Source organism: Paramisgurnus dabryanus, chromosome 24, assembly GCF_030506205.2.
Source record: "Paramisgurnus dabryanus chromosome 24, PD_genome_1.1, whole genome shotgun sequence".
Lineage (NCBI taxonomy): Eukaryota > Metazoa > Chordata > Actinopteri > Cypriniformes > Cobitidae > Paramisgurnus > Paramisgurnus dabryanus.
In genome coordinates this window covers 6,519,540-6,539,317 of record NC_133360.1, presented here as the reverse complement: position 1 = coordinate 6,539,317, position 19,778 = coordinate 6,519,540, and the positions used below count along the sequence as shown (strand labels likewise).

The window sequence follows — 19,778 nt, the reverse complement described above, 5'->3', positions numbered from 1 at the left end:
TCTACAAATTTCCGCCAAAGCGCACATTTTTTTTCATTTGCTAGCATTAGCAAGTGAATGCGATGCAGCAACAAAGCGGTTGTAGCAGCGAAAATTTATTTTTCAATTTAATTATTAATATTTTTTTTTCTAAATTTACCTAAGTGATTGTCACTGTTGCATATTTTGCCACAAAATACTGAATGTTGGCATCATAAGCTTGATTTTATGTGATTAAATGTGTGTTAATAGTCCCCTTAGTATCAGGACAGCTTTTTCAATTTTAAATCTAAGTGAGGCTAAAGATTATTCAGTTTGCAAGGAAAAAGTTAGAATTTGGTGTCATGTGTTTAGCACCTGCTCAAGAAACAAAAGCCCACCAACGATCAAAGTGATCTCATTCATGACGACAAAATGAAAGGCAGTCAACTGCAATGTTTCCTTTCACAAAACGTTTCACAAAACGTTTAATGTTAAAAAGTGTATTTTTGTTAGTTTGTTGTTGTAAATGTTCCAATTGGGACAGAGATTGTGCCATTTTCAAAGAGTTTAATTAAATGTTCGTGTTATACTGTATATTTTGTTTGCATTTGTAAATAAAATGTAACCACTTAACTAGACATGTAATATAAAAATATAGATAAATTAATTGACTCGGATCGAATCAGAATCGTAGTGAAAAGTATATAATTGAAGCTCTGAGTGCTGGACCTTTCTTTCTTTTTTATTTGTATTGTCTGTCTGAAATACTTTTATGTAAAACTTTGTGTGCTGCCATTTTGGCCAGGACTCCCTGGCAGAAGAGATTTTTTATCTCAATGGGATTTTTCCTGGAAAAATAAAGGATAAATAAGAAAAAAAAATATGATGTATCGGCAAGAAGCGCATCGCTGGCTGAAAAAATAGATTTCGTATCGAATTGTAATGAACTGTGGCGATTTACATCCCTAATATAAATGTATTATAGTGCGACTTGATGACATTTAAAGGGACACTCCACTTTTTTTGATAAATATGCTCATTTTCCAGCTCCCCTAGAGTTAAACATTTGATTCTTACTGTTTTGGAATCCATTCAGTTCATCTCTGCGTCTGGCGCTAGCACTTTTAGCATAGCTTAGCACAATCCATTGAATCTATTTAGACCATTAGCATTGCACTCAATGAATAACCAATGATATTATGCACTGCCCGAAAATAGTCCCCTTAGTATCTTTCAATAGCAGGGGACTATTTTCAGGTGCTGCATAATATCATTGCGCCTCCTGCAGCCATGTTACGGCAGCAAAGTCCTTGATTATTACGCCAGAATGAGAGTATAGTTCTTAGCCATATCTGCCTAGAAAATCACAACTTTTAATTTTCTGTCGGTCTTAGTGCACGATGTAACTACAGAAGAGTCAAGTTTTAAATAGGAAAAATATTGAAACTCTTTGATTATTTTTTTTGGGCGATGCTAATGGTCTAATCAGATTCAATGGATTATGCTAAGCTATGCTAAAAGTGTTAGCGCCACACCCGGAGATCAGCTGAATGGATTTCAAAACGGTAAAAATCAAATGTTTAACTCTAGGGGAGCTAGAAAATTAGCATATTTATAAAAAAGTGGAGTGTACCTTTAATAATAAAAGATTTTGTATATCAGTAAATTTACATCGCAACAGTTAAAAGATGGCTGAATGGTTCGAAAACATGACCAAACATCAATAAAACCATTTGATAGGGCCTGTTTATATTCATACTTGTGTACCTTTGCATCACATACCTATGGAGTTTTAATCAACAGTTCTTGTATTCAATCATAGTCGTTACTTTGTTAAGGCGAGACGTGTCATGGCAAGAATCGGTTGGCAGCGCTTTGATAATACATTGTGCTTCAAGTCTACATGTGTCTTAGTGTTTTATTTGCGATGATATGTTATGCGCACCCCATCTAACACATACATTCTCAGCACGTAACATCACCTCTCATTTATAAAAACAACTTTTATTGAACGACGACAAATATGCCAATGGAGGTTATTCTGAGCACGTGCACATGCCTCGGCTCTCTATTGACAGACGGCGTGAAATATTCTGCTTTTTAAATAAATCCATCATTGAACATGTGAATATCAGTTATTTTCATCCTGTAGTTGTATGTGATGCACACTTGTTATGTACTATTTTATTTACAGGTTAAGATGGTCCTGAATAAGTTGTACGAAAACAAGAAGATCGCAAGTGCCACTCACAACATCTACGCATACAGGTATTACATTTTATAATGTATGTAGATTAACAGTACCTGCAGGGTGACCACTGTCACCTATTTTCAACCTTTTCTCAACTTTGGCTAACCCTCGTGTAACTATTGATAGAATTAAACTGCTCTTGCATATCTAGTTTCTATTTACAGGATAATCTAATGAAGGTGTATTTCATGCCGCAGTTATAACACACTTTATTTTCTCTGTTTGTTATAAGATTTCATTTAGTCTTTAAATTATTCATGCATTTAGATATATACGTTTATGAGACTGTGTGTGTGCGCGTGTGTGTTTGTGTTACCCTGGGGGGTTTTTAGGACATGATTAATGTCAAACAGAGTAGTGGGTGTCATTTGGGTGAGATTACACCGCAGGTGATATTGACATTCAGAATGTAGCAGGAGCCCCGGGCGTATGAAGAGGCGTTGAATATCTGATAAAGACCGTGTTTACCTACTGAGGGGATGCCTGCAGCTGTACAGAAGGCCAAAGTATAGGACATACTGATGTTGGCATTAAAATTTACAACGTGCTTAATATTTACATTGTCATTAACTGTAAACATATTTATGGATTATTCCATTTTTATGAAAAAAATTCTGATGATTTATTTGCCCCCATGTCATCCAAGATGTTTATGTCTTTCTTTGTTCAGTTGAGAAGAATTACGTTTTTTAAAGAAAACAGTCCAGGATTTTTCAACATATTGTGGACTTTAGTTTCCTACAGTTTCAATGCAGTTAAAAATTGCAGTTTCAAAGAGCTCTTAACGATCCCAAACGAGGAATAATTGCATTATCTAGTGTCATTTTTGCAGCCCAGTCTCACGAAATTTCGTTATATAGTCACGTAATTTTTTTATTTATTTTTTCTTGATATTATCACAAATTTTCGCTTTTTTGTGATCGTATAAAGAATTCCTGTTTTTGTGTGATTATCACGTATTCAACTGTTTTGTCCTATTTTCTTACAATTGTCATTTCGGTTTAGGGTTAGATTTACATAAAATGACATCCATACCCAAACTCAACTCTAACCCTAACGCCAGGCGACATATAAAAAAAATAAATCAGAAAAAATAGTATAAACCAATTCATAAAGTGACATTCTAATGCAAGCACCAAATCTAACCCTAAACCGAAGCAACAATGGTTTGAAAATAGGAAAAACCAGTTGAGTAATCAATACGTGAAAAATAGGAATTCGTTATACGATCACGAATCAACGTGAAAATTTGTGATAATATCAAGAAAAAAGAATAAAAAAATGATGTGACTATATCACGAAACCTTGTTGTCATGCGTGACCTTTCGATGTGATTACGTAATTCGCAAGGGCGCGCTGGCACATCACACACTGCCAAAAAAAGATTTTCTTACTTAATATTTTTATCTTGTTTTAAATACCAATATCTAAACATTCTTAACCCTTTATCTGGCTTCACCTTTTTTGAGTGTGGGTGAAAAGGTGATGTACCCCTTCAAATTAATATAATTTTTTGGCCTAGAAGCCTAATTTTGGTCTTGTTATAAAAAAATTAACTTTAAAGTTTTTTACAGAAGTGTCTGGAGGTGAAAATATTACATAAGAAAAAATGTTATAGCAGTTTAAATCTATTGTAATAAATACAAATAATGCAATAAAGTATTATTTTATACATAAAATTATCAAATAAAATGAGGTTTGTGTTAGTTTGCTGTGAGGTTTGTTGCATACTCTTTTCACAAATTAATAAATTACAGTCCCTGCATTATTATAATTGCTAAAAGGTTTTGAAATATGAAAACTACATTCTTAGACTTTTCCAACAATATATAGTTGTCATCATAGATTATTACCATTTACATGTCCTGCTTATACACTGCAAATTTTCTGCAAGCAAAAAATCTGCCAATGGGGTAAGCACATTTTTCTTGAATTGAGTGTTTTTGTGAAAAAAATTTTGCTTGTTTTATGCACAAAATCACTTAAATTTGATATTTTTGGTCTTAAAATTAGACTAATATTCTTGTTCCGTTTTGCTCATCAGGATAAAGCATCTTAATTAAATTTTTAATTTTTTATATATATTTTTACTGAAAACAAGACAAAAATACTAAGATTTTCTTGAAAATAATTTTTTGCAGTGTAGACCTTATTGAACCCCAACGAATTGCAGTTTCAATGCAGCTTCAAAGGGCTCTAAACGATCCCAACCGAGGCCTTAAGGGTCTTATCTAGGGTAATTTTGACCAAAAAATTACTTTTAAACCACAACTTCTCGTCTTGCACTAGCAGTGTGACGCACCAGGGCGATCTTACGTATTAGGTAATTGCGTTAAAAAGTTAATGTATATGTAAAATGTACAATTGTGGACCATTGTAAACAATAAACATCAATTAGTATAATTTTACATACAACAAAGTCGGAATGGTCCTCTTTCTCCACACTGGAGCGGTAGTTTGGCATACGTCATGCGTGACCTTTTGAAGCGATCACGTAATAGGTAAGGTCGCGCTGGCACATCACAAACTGACATCAGCAAATTCACCTGAGAAAATAAGTCTACTTTTTAGACAAAAAATATAAAATTTGTGCATAAAACAAGCAAACAAATCTTGAACTTTTTTCTTAAACACTTCATTCTAGAAAAATGTTCTTACCCCATTGGCAGATCTTTTTACTTGTTTTATGCACAAATTCATTTACATTTTATATGTTTTTGCTCATCAAGAAAATACATCTTAATTTAAGAATGTTTAGATATTTGTACTAAAAACAAGACAAATAGGCAAGAAAGTCATTTTTGCACTGCACGGCTAGGGAAACACGAGAAGTTGTTGTTTAAAAAGTACTTTTTTTGGTGAAAATGGCAATTGTTTTGCTAAATAAGACCCTTATGCTTTGGTTGTTATCAATTAGAGTCATTTAAAGCTGCTTTAAAACTGTAAGCTGTTGAGGTCCACTAAAGTCCACTATATAGAGAAAAATCCTGGAACGTTTTCCTCAAAAAACTTAATTTCTTTTCGACTGAACAAAGAAAAACATCAACATCTTGGATGACATGGGAGTGAGTAAATTAAAATAATTTTTTAAAATAAAAGTGGAATACTCCTTTAAATTAGTCTTTATCATTGCTTGAGGCGTAGTGGATATGCCACAAAGTTTGTGAAGCCGAAAATTCCTCATCCTAAATTACAAATATCTAAATGTGTCACTCCAATCTAATTAACACTGATTGGGCGCTTAATGGCATCCGGAAGCTGCCATTCAAGATTCATGATGCTTACATTGAGCCATATGTGGTGAAAGGTCTCATCGGGCATCACGGGAGCTCTTGGCTTTCAAAGCTGACTGACAGTAAACACTGAAATCTCCACAGTCAGCGTGCCAGCGTGGCATATTTCTTCCCCTGAGATCGTTTCCAAAATGAAGGACCTCACAGTCTCCGTGTTACCATGTCATCCAGAAACCTCAGCAGGGTTTCCCAAAATCACACACCCCTCCCAGTGCCTGATATCAAGCATCCTTCAAATTTTCCTCCATTTTCTTTCTAAAATAGACTCGCAGGCACCAAACACCCGGGCACATCACAAAAACAGCGTTGTGTGAATGCTGGTGACCTTCTGATGAAAGTGACCACATGAGCTGTGATCAAGTTTTGATTTTGAACATTTGTTCGTGTTTACAGGATTTGCTGCGAGGATAAAAACTCTTTTCTGCAGGACTGCGAGGATGATGGTGAAACGGCTGCCGGTGGGCGATTGCTTCATCTTCTTCAGGTAAACCTGCGTCTGTGTCGCATGATCTCACTTTGTGGATTTTATATTAAAGGGGATTTGGGGATATGTGTTTGTTTGTTCTGTCTTCTGGGACTTTTAATGTGTTTGGATTGGAAAATTCGCTCGTGTGTCATTCCAAACACATAGGACTTTCTTCTAGCCGTGAAATTTTGTTAAGAAACTTGAACCAAGCAAATTTTGAACAACCACAAAAATGGCCTCCAGTGTAGCCCCTTAATCTCGCATTCATACTTCTCACATGAATACTTGCGTCCAACGTTTAACGCAAATAATGACACCAGTTTGATAAATGTAAAAGAACCAATAATGTTCAGAAGCATTATGCGTATGCGTATTGTATCGAAAAGTCAAGTATGAAAATGGTTACACGCAACATCTTTTATGTTCCTATGGATTCACAGAAAAATTATGAAACTATTAAAGACTTAACTTTGTGCATATAATCCAAAGCAACTTTCAAAGTATACATTTTTCATCAGTCTATGTGTTCTCTACTATTTAAACTCACAATCTTTGCGTTGCTGATGCAACCCTCTACCAATTAAGCTTTCAAATCAAGATTATATTTAATTAACTACTTCTTATTTAATAATAATAAATTATTATTAAGTTAATCACTTCCCAGAAAGCATCATTGTCTTGGCATCCGATGATTTTACAAGCTGTGCACGTATTACACTTCAACAGAACCCGGCTTGTTGATATGCCGGCGGGATTAAGTTTCCTCTTTTCCCTTCCTGATCCCAATTTTCATTCTTGCTATGTCAGATATTTTCACGCAGATGTGTCATTCATCCATAATCTTTTCTCTTATCTCCTCTTTCGCTGATGAAAGCTCGCCTCGCAGCGTGAAATACGGCATGACACCATAATCTCTGCCCACTTTCATTTGGACCCTGATGAAAAATGGTAAAACTTTGGCCAAAACCATGCCCCAAATATGCCATGATGTGCGTTTATAAGGAAAGCGAGCATGCAGAAAAGTTTCTGACGTGAACTTGAGTAGATGTTAAGGTTTGTGTCAAAGATTTGCACGTTAGATGAATGTTTAAAACAAGCACAATGACGTTGAAAGAATGAGATGTGATGTAGGTCACAGACGGCTGCTTGGCAAAAAAAATGTATATATAAAAATTGAAAAATGCAGGGCAAAGATTAATCGCATACAAATTAAAGTGATTTTTGGCATAATATATGAGTGTGTGTGTGTATATATAAATACACACACATTCATGCATGTATTTAAGAAACATTTACATGTGTGTGTGTATTTATTTATATATATTTATATATATATATATATATACACACACTCATATATTATGCCAAAAATCACTTTTATTTGTATGCGATTAATCGCGATTAATCTTTGCCCTGCATTTCAATTATTTTATATACATTTTTTTTAATAATATATATATATATAAATGTATAAATTCTGAAATGAATACATGTATGTGTGTGGTTAATTATACATAATAATTACAAAATCACTTTTATTTTGTATGCGATTAATCGCGATTAATCTTTGCCCAGCACTAAATATATCATTGGCTTGACGTTAAATATTTTGTGTCCGTGTGGTTCAATAAAAGGGTTAAAATTTCTCTTTTTTTTAGGACAAAGTCTAAAAAATTTTGTTTTATTTAATTTTTAAATGATTTTAGATAATTGCAAAAATGTCCATTTGGTGTAACCGGTCTGTGTCAGTTGGTGTAACTAGTACTTTTTTTTAAATGAAAATATTAATATATTCATAAAAAATGTGGAATAAAATATAAGCATCTAGTTTAGTGTAATATGATTTTTTTATATAATTTTTTGCATAATTTGTCAAAGATTATTTAGAAAACTGAAAGCTGTTTTCAGCATATGTCAGGACAAATATTACAAAAACACATTCAAATTTACATTTTGAAGTAACTAATAAAATTATATGTAAAAATTTTATTTTTTTTATTTTTTGATGCCATCAAGGTGCATAAAATATTTAATATTACTCATTCTTTGGTGCAATTGGCGGTTACACCATTTGACATTTTCAGGTCCATTCAGTCTTTCATAAAAATTGTCATTTTTATAGCATAAAATCAACATAACTACACTATGTGCATTGATATAAACCTGATGCATGCTTTTTAAACAACTTTTTTTTTAAATATTTTTTTATTTTTCATCTAGCCAAACTGTTTTTGTCACTGACCCATATAAATAACATAGTTTGATAGTTTTGATAATTCCCATACTTGATATGAAAAGCACTAGGAGTTTATCCGACCCCTCCCCTTCATAGAAATGTGCCAATAAAAGTTAACTACATTAACAAGCGTTTACATGATCATTTCGCCTTTTGGAACCATTTCCTGTTTTTTTTCAAATGTGACAGCATGTTTAAAAAAGAAATGAGTCGACTATTAATAGAGGTAGCATGTGCAGATGGCTGTGATTTTCTAACCCCCCCTCCCTCCACCGCGGGTAGCCAGCTACATCCCTGCGGCGCGTTAGAAAAAAACCAACACGGGCGAGGACAGTAAAGATGCTTGAGAAGCGTCATTCTTCACAAAGAGCAAAATTCAGCTATTCTGCCCCTTTGAAGCAAACGCTTCCTAGACAGAGGCAGACGGGCTGCGTGATGCCTCAGGGGGAATAAATATGGTATTATAAAGCAGCATGAATACATTTATTTAAAAAAAAACATTTGCTTAATGACTAGCTAGCTTTCATCTATTGAATCTTTGCTGTCGAAGATTTGTACGTTTATACGCAAATTGTTTTTTTTTCTTTAGTGTAACTCTTTCAAGTTAGACTAAATTGATTTTATATTTTGAGTCAAATAACACATCTAAAAAATGTTTAATTTTTCTAATAGGGAAGCGCTGTGATATTTGACTCTGGTTTGTTTATCTGCGCAAGCATCGAATATTTCAGAATCTTTGTTCAGTATTAAAATGTGATGTAGCATTTGTGTTAAAGGCAAGAATGAAACCTGAAATTGCCTTTCTGGAAGAAAAGTGTGCTATTACTTCTGCTATTTTTGCAATCAGACATATGACTTGTGGCACCAGAATATCACAGTCTTGATGATGAGTTTTCTTCACCAGGGGCACAAAGCAGCCACGCTGAATGCCCTAACAGCCATGTAGCAACGCACTGACACCCATTTTAAACACTTTAGCAATACCCTGGCAACCACACCCAACAGGGTTTCCATCCAAATGTGAAGCGAATCTTTTTAAAATTCGCAAAAATAGAAAAACGATCAAATTCGAATTAGGTGCGTTTCCATCAAGTTGTTAGAGCGAATGACGGTGGTATTGGTAACCTCAAAAGTAAGTAAAACAAAGCATGCTTAGAAAATAGAGACAGGACTGCATTTAGTTACGATTTGGAAAGTTATACATTTAGTAGCAGTGCAACTTGTAATTGCAAAACTGAATGCTGTGCACAGAAAAAGACATGCTGAATTTTGATGTGGGCACTAACAGCAAAGGGCACTGCAATGACGTCGAGCCCCATGTATGGTAAAGACAAACTATGCGGATACAGTTAGTGATTCACATGGGTTTAATGTGACACTGAATTTGAAACAGCACATTGTACTATCTGCATTTATCATTAAAGTATTTATTAGTAATACAGTGGAAATTAGTAGAAATGTGAATATTTGGTTAGCATGTTGATTTATGGTGTGTGCCCCTACATTTTCTGGTTGCGCCCCTAAAATTTTCAGTTGGGGCCACTGTGCTCCTAGTGAAAAAAGTTAGTCTGGAGCCCTGCATTGTATAAAATCCTTACAGGCACTGTCATAATATTTTCGTTTTTCGTCACGGCACCAAGTAACGAAATGTGTGCATAAGAACGTGTTTGCCATTTAACGTAAGCAAATGAAAAAAATGGACAGTATATGTTCATCAATTGTGCTTTGCATTGAGCTATGTGTGAATAATAAGCACAATCTTTAGCGAATAATCAGAAAATTTATGTAACGCATGTAAACAGGAGTGAACGTTAGCTCCAGCCAACTAAACATCTTACTTTATTGGAAATAATGGCATTATTGGTGAACATGTAAACGTAATCATTGTGCGCATTTTATAGGATTTATATAGGACTTTTTTAAAACGTTGAATTTCTTCAAAGCAGCTTTACAAAAAGACGAAGAAAAAAATGGAGAATTATTAAATATGGGGTATATATAACAGAAAATATATAATGTTAAATCCAGTTCTGTCTCTGCTTGTAGATCCTGGACGTCCGTAATGTGTTGGTAGTTGTGTCTCGATGGTATGGCGGGATTCAACTGGGCCCTGACCGTTTTAAACACATCAACAACTGTGCCAGGAACATCCTTGTCCAAGAGGGCTATACCGACACTTCAGTAAGTCTGCTTTATAAATATACCGTTGCTTAGATAAATATAGTCTAAATTTTGTCCCTGTTCTGCAAAAAAATTTAAATATTAAGAAAATTGCCTTTAAAATTTCCCAAATTAAGTACTGCATCCACTTATAAAAATAAAAGTGTGTATATATTAACAGTAGGAATTTATATATAAAAATATTTATAATATATAAAATATGTTCATGGTACCTGATCATTCATTACTTAATGTCCTAATAATTCTTGGCATAAAAAATAATCAATAATTTTGACCCATACAATGTATTGTTGGCTATTTCTACAAATATATGCATGAGATTTTGTGGTCATAAGTCTTGTGGTACAGGCCAGGGTCACAAATCTAAAAAAATTCTTAAATCAAGATGCATTTAAATAAAAAGCAAAATGACCAAAGATATTAAAAATGAAAAAATGAAAAAATGAAAATAGTATTTATTGAATTCATTTGTTGATGCTTTTGAAAAAGAAAAAGCTTGCAGTTTTTATTGAATTCATTGAATTATGTTAAAACTCAAATTAAGTTTGTATTTATATACCCCTCTGGCATATAGTTTTACTTGTTTAAAGCATAAACTCAATTGATTTTCAGAAAACAAGACTTAAGGGGCGTACACGCAAAAGCGTTTAAACGCAGCAGAAAGCACCAAGAGGACGTCGACTGTAGGCGCTTGCCAGCTTGGTTTTATTTATTTATTTATTTTTTTATTGTTTGTTTTCAGCTGAGCGCTTTCGTTGAACGATGCACCGGTTGATTGTTATAATATTTGTCCCACCCCTTCTACACTGTGATTGGACGGCCGTGTGAGAAGTGACAAGATGAGCGATTCATCCAAATTTTAAAAAAATTCAACTCTCGGCGCTTGGCTCTTTTGAAATGTGCAGCGCTTCTTTTGGAAACAATTAAAAACATATGCCGGCCGCCGGTGTAAACGTCTTGGTGTGCACGCACCTTTAGTCTATAGATCATTTTGCTTCTCCAGTTAATTTATCTCGATTTTAGATTTTTTTTTATATTTATACCGGAAAACAAGACAAAAACTAAGACAGACATTCATTATTGCAGTATTCTTTATCATCGCTTTGTACCTTATTTAACAAAAAATATAAAAAATAATGTTTTAGTACTCGTTCTTGTTTTTTTAAAGACATTATCATTATAAACAACCAGTCAGTGATTAGCCTACATTGATTAAAGTGACCCAACTCCTTCGCAATGACCTGCATTAGTCAATAGGCCACAGATTAGCTGGTTTGCACTTAATGTTTGTTGTTGCAATTTGCGAGAAAGATGTAATAGAAAGAATTGCCATCTATTTATCAGCTTTAATTATATTGCACTGTCCAATCTTTATCTCATAACATTCATTTCAGACCGTGAGCTGACATCAGATAAAACATTATTTACTTGGCTGTGGTGCTGTAGATTTATTAGTAATCTTTGCTTCCAAAACTCATAAAAGTCATTTCAATTCTCCAACCCTGACTTTCTCTTGTCCTTTTCCTGTCCTGAAAAAAAACATCCGCAAAATAAAGTCACCCGGATGATTTTTGCCATTTTTTGGTTACCGCAGTGAATTTGTTTCAAGCAAAGCTCTCCTCTTAAGTGTCCGCTACCCAATCATCCAACAAACACAGTGATAAGGTCACACTACAGACAAGTTCAGAGGAGATTTGCCGGCATGCGCCCGACTTCTCCGTGAATTCATTTGTTTGTTGTTTTCGTTCATTTCTGTGCAAATGAGGACGTGTGCACAGCTGCAGGGGCTGCTATGGTTACCCGGATAATAGGGGCGCATCGTCCCGTACACACACATGCAATTACACAAGTGAGATATGATTATATAAGATTTTGATAGAAGGAATTACAAAGCCTCGACTCAATTAAAGAAGCGTGCACTTTTTCCCTCGCATGCTTGCGGGAAACACGAGCCCCTCGACATGCGGAAGACCTTTTGCCGTTCTCCTGCACAACCCAATACAAAGCTGTCACATTTCATAACAGAGAACACAGGCCCTCGCATCCAATTTCATGACATGCTGTGAAATTGGCACCAGTCGTGGCACACGCGGTTACGGTGACTGGCGTTAAATGCATCTAAAGGGACGCTGTGTTAGGCATGGCTCTCTCTCTCTCAGAAGACGAAAGCATCCGATTCAATTTCTAGCTGTGGTTTCCTGTAATTTTTCTGATTGGGACTTAATGAATCTGTTTCCGAACACAGCAGCCCCCAAAACATTTATCCTGAGTCACTACCGAAGAGAGCATTAGCGCAACAAATGCATCATGTTAAAGACTCGTGCGCCTTTGGATAGCTTAACTGCTGCTTTTCTAAAAATTAATTGTTGTCGTAATTACTGTAATTTAAATTGCGCTAATTACAGTTTATTTTGTTATGTCACCCCAGAACTGTAAACGGGAACACAGGAACATAGAGTCAAAGTACTGCTGGAATGTGCATTTAGTTTTTAGTATTTAACGTTTTGCGTCTCCGAGTTTACGTTTTTTATTTACGTTTATGTATCTGGCAGATGTATAAATGCATATTTAAAGGGACACTCCACTTTTTTTAAATTATGCTCATTTTCCAGCTCCCCTAGAATTAAACATTTGATTTTTACCATTTTGGAATCCATTCATCCGATCTCTGGGTCTGGCGCTAGAACTTTTAGCATAGCTTAGCACAATCCATTGAATCTGATTAGACCATTAGCATCGCTAACTCTAACTCTTTGGTTATGTTTTAGCGCGATGCTAATGGTCTAATCTGATTCAATAGATTATGCTAAGCTATGCTAAAAGTGCTAGCGCCAGACCCGAAGATCAGCTGAATGGATTCCAAAACGGTAAAAATCAAAAGTTTAACTCTAGGGGAGCTGGAAAATGAGCATATTTTCAAAAAAAGTGGAGTGTCCCTTTAAAGTTGTGTTTATTGCATCCTTAATTTTTAGCTTTCAATCTACTAAATGTGCTTTCAACACAACCATCCATTATTGTGCTGCTTGGCACATCGGTGGTGTGTGTTTTTTTTACGACTGGGTTCGTCAGTTCTTATAGATCTCCTGACACTAAGTATGTTTCAGCTTCGGATACGTCATACTGTCCCCTCGGAGAAGGGTGAATGTTGTTTTATCTTCACAGTGGTATGCCTGTGACTCGTCATGTCCACCACTTTCTGTCCATCAAAGCTCTGGAGTAATTACCGTACAATACATAATAACAGGCAGTTGATTTGCAGACATCACGTGTGTTGAATAATAAAAAATACTCCTGCGACATTCATTTGGACCCTGTTTGGTCCCTAGGGAAATAAAGCAAATGGTAAACAGTTATGGGAGTCAAAGCGAGTTAACAAGTTGTGCTGTCTTTTGTTAAGAAGAAACGGTCTACAAATTATTTATGGTACAGTTACTTTATATTGCATCAGTTTTATTATATTCCATAGCATTTTTCATGCTTAAGGCCAAGGTTGTGGGTTCATGCAAACTTGCGAAACGTATACTTCGAATTCTTCGAGAAATACAACCAGATACAGCACAGCGGGCGCAAGGGGTCTTGGGTGCACTTTGTTGAACTTTTTTAACATGACGCTGGGTCTTATGGAAGCAGGGCTAGATGCTGAGAAAAACAACAACGGTCAGAGGCGAGCGTCCATGTAGGGCGTGCACACATAAACAATTAAAAAATATCTCAGTGGGAACACAGAAGCACATCCTGTCGCTTCGGATACAAGCAGCTACCAAATGCGTAATGCATCTTGTTATCGTTTAGGACGCAAATGAATTTCGAAATTCAAATGCGCCTCTTCGTGACTTGTTTTGATGTTACACAAATGTTATCCATCCAAGATTTTGGTTTGCTCAGCAGTAGCTGATGTACTTATTACTTTCTGTATTAAATTATTAATGCGCTCATTCCCCGCAACCCTTCAGCGCGGGAAGGGTTCATTTCAGCTTCTCCTTTCACCAGCCTTATCGCTTGTCTTTCAGGAGGATGCGTCCAAAGCTGGAGGGAAGAACAAAAGGCCTAAAAGCAAGAAGGCAAAGTGAAAGGCCCAAAACAGCCTCCTACCTGGAACAGATGGTTTTCTCTCCACTTTATAAAGCTTTTTATGAGGAGGGATTGTCAAACGCCCCAACGCTGCGAGAGACCGGGGACTACGAATGCACGCCGCAGAAAGATCGTTGAGGAAATGTTAATTGAAGTTTCCTACGAAAGAAATGTATAATGCATTCAAACTTCAAAGTGGTTACTGTTTTGATAAATGAAATCAAAATGGATGGTATATATGCATATATAATTAAAGAGTTTAACGGTCTGTTGCTGTGCATTATGTAGCACTTAAGGTGCTCTCTGTTTTATGAATAAAGATTTTTAATAATTTGCAAATGAGGATTTGAGTTTCAAGTCACCAAACCTTCATTAATGACCCTTGATTCTTCTTCTGGTCCAGTGGCGCGCTAATAATGTAATTCGATAAACCTTGGCACTAGAAATTAGTTGCTCACACTTGCTTTTTGCAGACTTTATGGGTCGTGATACAATTAGAAAATGTCGTTTTCATGTTCGACTGTCAAACGTTCTTTCAATCCGTTTAACCCCCATCATCCCTCGTACTTAACCTTTGACCAGTGCATGTGGACGAACTGTCCAGTGCCAAAGTCCATTGCTACCTGCTCTGTGGCTAGCACGCGACGCATGCTAATTGGCGTTAATGAGCTCATGTGAGAATAACTCTTGATTGTTTTGCCGCTCACGGTTCTAAGAAGCAGATGCTAGGCCATGGGAGTAAGGGTTACTACTAGCTGTAGTCCCAAAGAAACTCTTGTGGATGGTTACTAGCATCCATGAATTATTTCAAGTCTTTGCACCAAACCGTGAACCTTAAATCATTTACAGCCTTTGTGAATCCTCCAAAGGAGGTTCTTAAGTACTTTTCTTGACGTCCTAGCCAAGTTGCCGTCTTCCCTTTTGAATTTCTTTGCCTGTTGACATTCGGCCTCTCTTCTCTCTCCAGCTCAAGTCCTAGCCTTCTCGCTTTCATGTTCGCAGCATGCATCTATTCCCTGTTCTCCGGCCTATTCTTTCATCTTTCTCCCTCGCCCCCTCTGTGTTTCTCACCGTATCTTTTCGATGAATATTAACGCACCTTTTGAGTGTCAGCGCCAGACCTTTCAGGTTCACTTGCTTGCTGCGACTAAATGTTTTCACGGACTTCTGTTGTGACATGTTCTCTATCTGCAAGGATAAATGTGGTTTGCATGCAAAACTTGATTTGTAATTGTCTGCTGTGACATCGGTGGACTGAGCCAGGGCCAGAACCACAATAGACGTTAGGGGGATAGCCCCCCCCCAAATAATCTGAAATGGCCAAATTGCCCCCGCCCAATATTTGATGTTTTTACTGCATTGAATGTTTTGCTTCCCCCCAATGTTCAAGGTTTGGTTACAGCCTTGGACTGAGCAGTGGATGTTTTTATTTGGTCAGCAGTATCACGCCACTATAGATTTCCCCAAAGGACAAGTGCATGTTTTCTATTACATCTAATACTATTTCTAGTTTAACTTGGCTCTGAGTAAGCTACAGTGCATTGAAAAGTGACACGCTGTGCACTGTTACTTTTTATAATTGCCCAATCCATATCTCTCACATCAGATGCTTATCATCTATTTCTTTGCTCAGCAGTCCCTGAACATGCTTTGGGTTTTTTTGGCATCTTAGTTATATTCTAACCAGAAGATATCTTTAACTTTATCACTGAAGTGAATTTAATACTTCAACCAAATGACAGCTGGGTTACATTATGGCTAATACCAATCCTGGCACAGAAGTTAGCCACAAATAACACAGTGCAACTGTGCAACTCTATGGATGCAACCGATCGCGAGAGCAAATTCAATATTGAACTTTGCAACTCCAGCAGATAATATCCATCCAAACATAAACACCAAGAGAGATCCATTAGCATTGCATGAAAGTGGCTAATTTAAATGGTGGACAAGAAACCCCTCCTGTATATTAGCCGACAACAGTATCAATGAATAATATTAATCGTAGGAGAAATCCAATCAGCGCATTAGCTGTCCTCCGTCAAGGCCTTGAAAAGCTCGAAGATTGCCGCAGAATGGTAATTCATGTTGTTTTACGGCTGAAGTGGCTTCGGGAGATGGCCGCCGTTGTTTGTTTAAATAAGGGTCAGGGCTCTTCATCTCTGGAGATCAAACATCAGAAGGTTGCAGCCAAAAGCTTGATTCATAAGGGCCTCTCTTGCTTCTTCAGAAGGTCCCTGTTCAAATAGGTTGTAGCTAATCTCGCACGCAGGGCCTTTGGATTACAGTGGTTCTGCGAGAATAATACTACAAAGACGTTGATTTCCAAAAAAAAGGCATTTAGCAGCTTACCCTGGTTATCTTCTGTTGGCACCTGTAAGTATTCACAGAGTCGAAATGCTTTAATGTTTGAATTCCCTACCCATTAGCAACATGAAACATGGTAACCTGAAATAAGAGTATTGAAGCTTTAACCCTTTTCAGTCCAGAGCCCTCAAATAAAACTTCAGCATCTTTTTAAGGAAATTAGATCCATCAACGTTATTTACGATATGAGTTTAACCATGTTTTATGACCAATGATTTTTAGATTCTCAAGAGACCCTTACAAACCTAGACAAGAAATCCCCGGGTTAATAAGCTCTTTACAATTAAAGCCCAGCGAGTTTCGGGGGAATATAACTGGATAACCGCCAGAGCTGGAAGCTAGTGGAGCCGCACCATTCAGAGCAATTAAACTGGATATCGCAGATGCACTATTATTCCGGTATCAATGTCATGCACGTGTGTGAATCGGAGAGGCGAAGTGTCTGCTATCTCCCTGCTTCGCCGCACAGCTGAGAAAATGCTCACGGGGATAAAGTTCAACTTTTCTGTTATTGGGGAAATGAGTCACTTAGCGAACGGGGGCCAAACCTCTGACAGCATGTATAATTAAGGATTTTTTTTAACTGCGTTTAGGGGGAAGAGGCGTACTGTACGCAGTGTGCAATTTTGCATTAACGTAAAGTTCTGGGTTTGACATCGTGGCAGATGATTAATGTCTTACAGGAGTATGGCAAAATTATTCGGCCCAAAAAAGGGCTTAGGACGTAATACCTATCTGTACAGTACACACACAGACATATATATATATATATAGAGAGAGAGAGAGAGAGAGAGAGAGAGAGAGAGAGAGAGAAAGAGAGAGAGGGGGGGCACTGGGTATGGAAGGAATGCTTTGATGAAAATGATGACTCTCTCCTAAGCTTCGCCTAAAGTGGATTGGAGTCGAGCTGCTGTCCATGGTACTGAATCGACTGTTCTGTATGTAGTAATACATACAGCAACCTTTTGTTAATGTTAATTAAATATACTTATTTAAATATGTAACCTTGCCTGTGAAAACCCAGCTAAAGTAATTTATAATTATCTTAGATGATGTAAATAACATTCTGTGACAAATATCCTTGATATCTTTAATATTGACTGTGTAGTCATGTCAAAGGATGAATCGGTGATTGAAATCAAACGTTGATGCTTCACATCTCCTCATTAGATCATAAGAGATAGATTTCACAGACGGGGTCACATTGATTATATGAATTACTCAAATGAATCAATATTAACTACACTGTTTATCTGTACACCTTAATATTAATGTAAATGTATTAGTATTAGCAAAAATTAACAAAGATGAATAAATACTGTTATTTCTATGTCATTCCAAGGGTACAACATGGTAAATCCTACAGTGATGTGTATTTGTGTATATATCAAGATGCAATTTCTATCATTAAAAGCAATCTAACAGAAAAACGATTTTCAGAATACATCATTTCCAAAAGCGCCAGTAAAATTACCATAGGGTATAATGGCCCTGTAGGACATCAGAGGTGATTAAAAGCAAATCTTTGTGGGTTTGAAACCTTTTATCTTCTCGTGCAATATCAACTGCAAGGTGAAAGCACTGTTTTGATACAAGATAGACAGATAGAGAGATACTTTAATGGTGGATAGATGTGTGGATGGAGAGACACACAGACCTATACCATAGATAGAAAGATACTTATAAGGATGGAGAGACAGATAGAGACATGAATGGTAAATGGTAAATGATAGATACTTGGATGGATAGATGGACGCACAGACAGACAGACAGATAGATAGATATGTGGATGGATAGATGGACGCACATACAGACAGACAGATAGATAGATATGTGGATGGATAGATGGACGGACGGACGGACAGATATATACTTGGATGGATGGACGGACAGACAGATATATACTTGGATGGACGGACGGACGCACGGATGGATGGATAGATGGATGGACAGACAGATAGATACTTGGATGGATGGATGGATGGACAGACGGACAGATATATACTTTGATGGATGGATGGATGGACGGACGGAGAGATAGATAGATAGATGGATGGATGGATGGATGGATGGATGGACAGACGGACAGATATATACTTTGATGGATGGATGGACGGACGGACGGAGAGATAGATAGATAGATAGATAGATAGATAGATAGATAGATAGATAGATAGATAGATAGATAGATAGATGGATAGATAGGTGGATAGATAGGTGGATAGATAGATAGATGGATGGATGGATGGATGGATGGATGGATGGATGGATGGACAGACAGATAGATTCTTGGATGGATGGATGGATGGATGGATGGACAGATATGTACTTTGATGGATGTATGGACAGACAGATAGATAGATATGTGGATAGATGGATGGACGAACAGTTAGGTACTTGGATGGATGGAGGAACGGAAAGACAGATAGATACTTGGATGGATGGATGGACGGACAGATGGATGGATAGACGGACAGATAGATGGATGGATAGACGGACAGATAGATACTTGGATGGATGAACAGACAGATAGATACTTGGATGGATGGATTGATGGACAGACAGACGCATAGACGGACAGATGGAAAGACCGACAAACAGACACATAAATGGATAGATGGACAGACAGACAGATACTTAGATGGATGGATTGATGGACAGACAGACACATAGAGAAATGGGGGGACAGACAGACAAACACACATTTAGATGGACTGGTGGAGAGACAGACAAACAGATACAAAGATGGATGGATGGACAGACAGACAGACAGACACATAGATAGATAGATAGATAGATAGATAGATAGATAGATAGATAGATAGACAGACAGACAGACAGACAGACAGACAGACAGACACTTGGATGGATTGACGGAAAGACAGACACAAAGACGGACAGATGGCAAGACAAACACATGGATGGATGGACGGACAGACACTTGGATGGATG

General features: G+C 36.7%; 1 protein-coding gene across 2 annotated transcripts in view; it reads left to right on the top strand.

Annotated features, from left to right (window-relative positions):
• The window catches only part of impact (impact RWD domain protein), a 45,677-nt gene extending 30,879 nt beyond the window's left edge, over nt 1-14,798 (top strand). For both annotated transcript variants that reach the window (XM_065244433.1, XM_065244434.1), the window contains exons 9-12: nt 2,156-2,229; nt 5,899-5,989; nt 10,254-10,388; nt 14,399-14,798. In XM_065244433.1, coding sequence (XP_065100505.1) covers nt 2,156-2,229; nt 5,899-5,989; nt 10,254-10,388; nt 14,399-14,458 — 360 coding nt within the window. In that variant the 3' untranslated portion in view covers nt 14,459-14,798. The remainder of the gene's footprint in view (nt 1-2,155; nt 2,230-5,898; nt 5,990-10,253; nt 10,389-14,398) is intronic.
• Nucleotides 14,799-19,778: the final 4,980 nt, after the last annotated feature.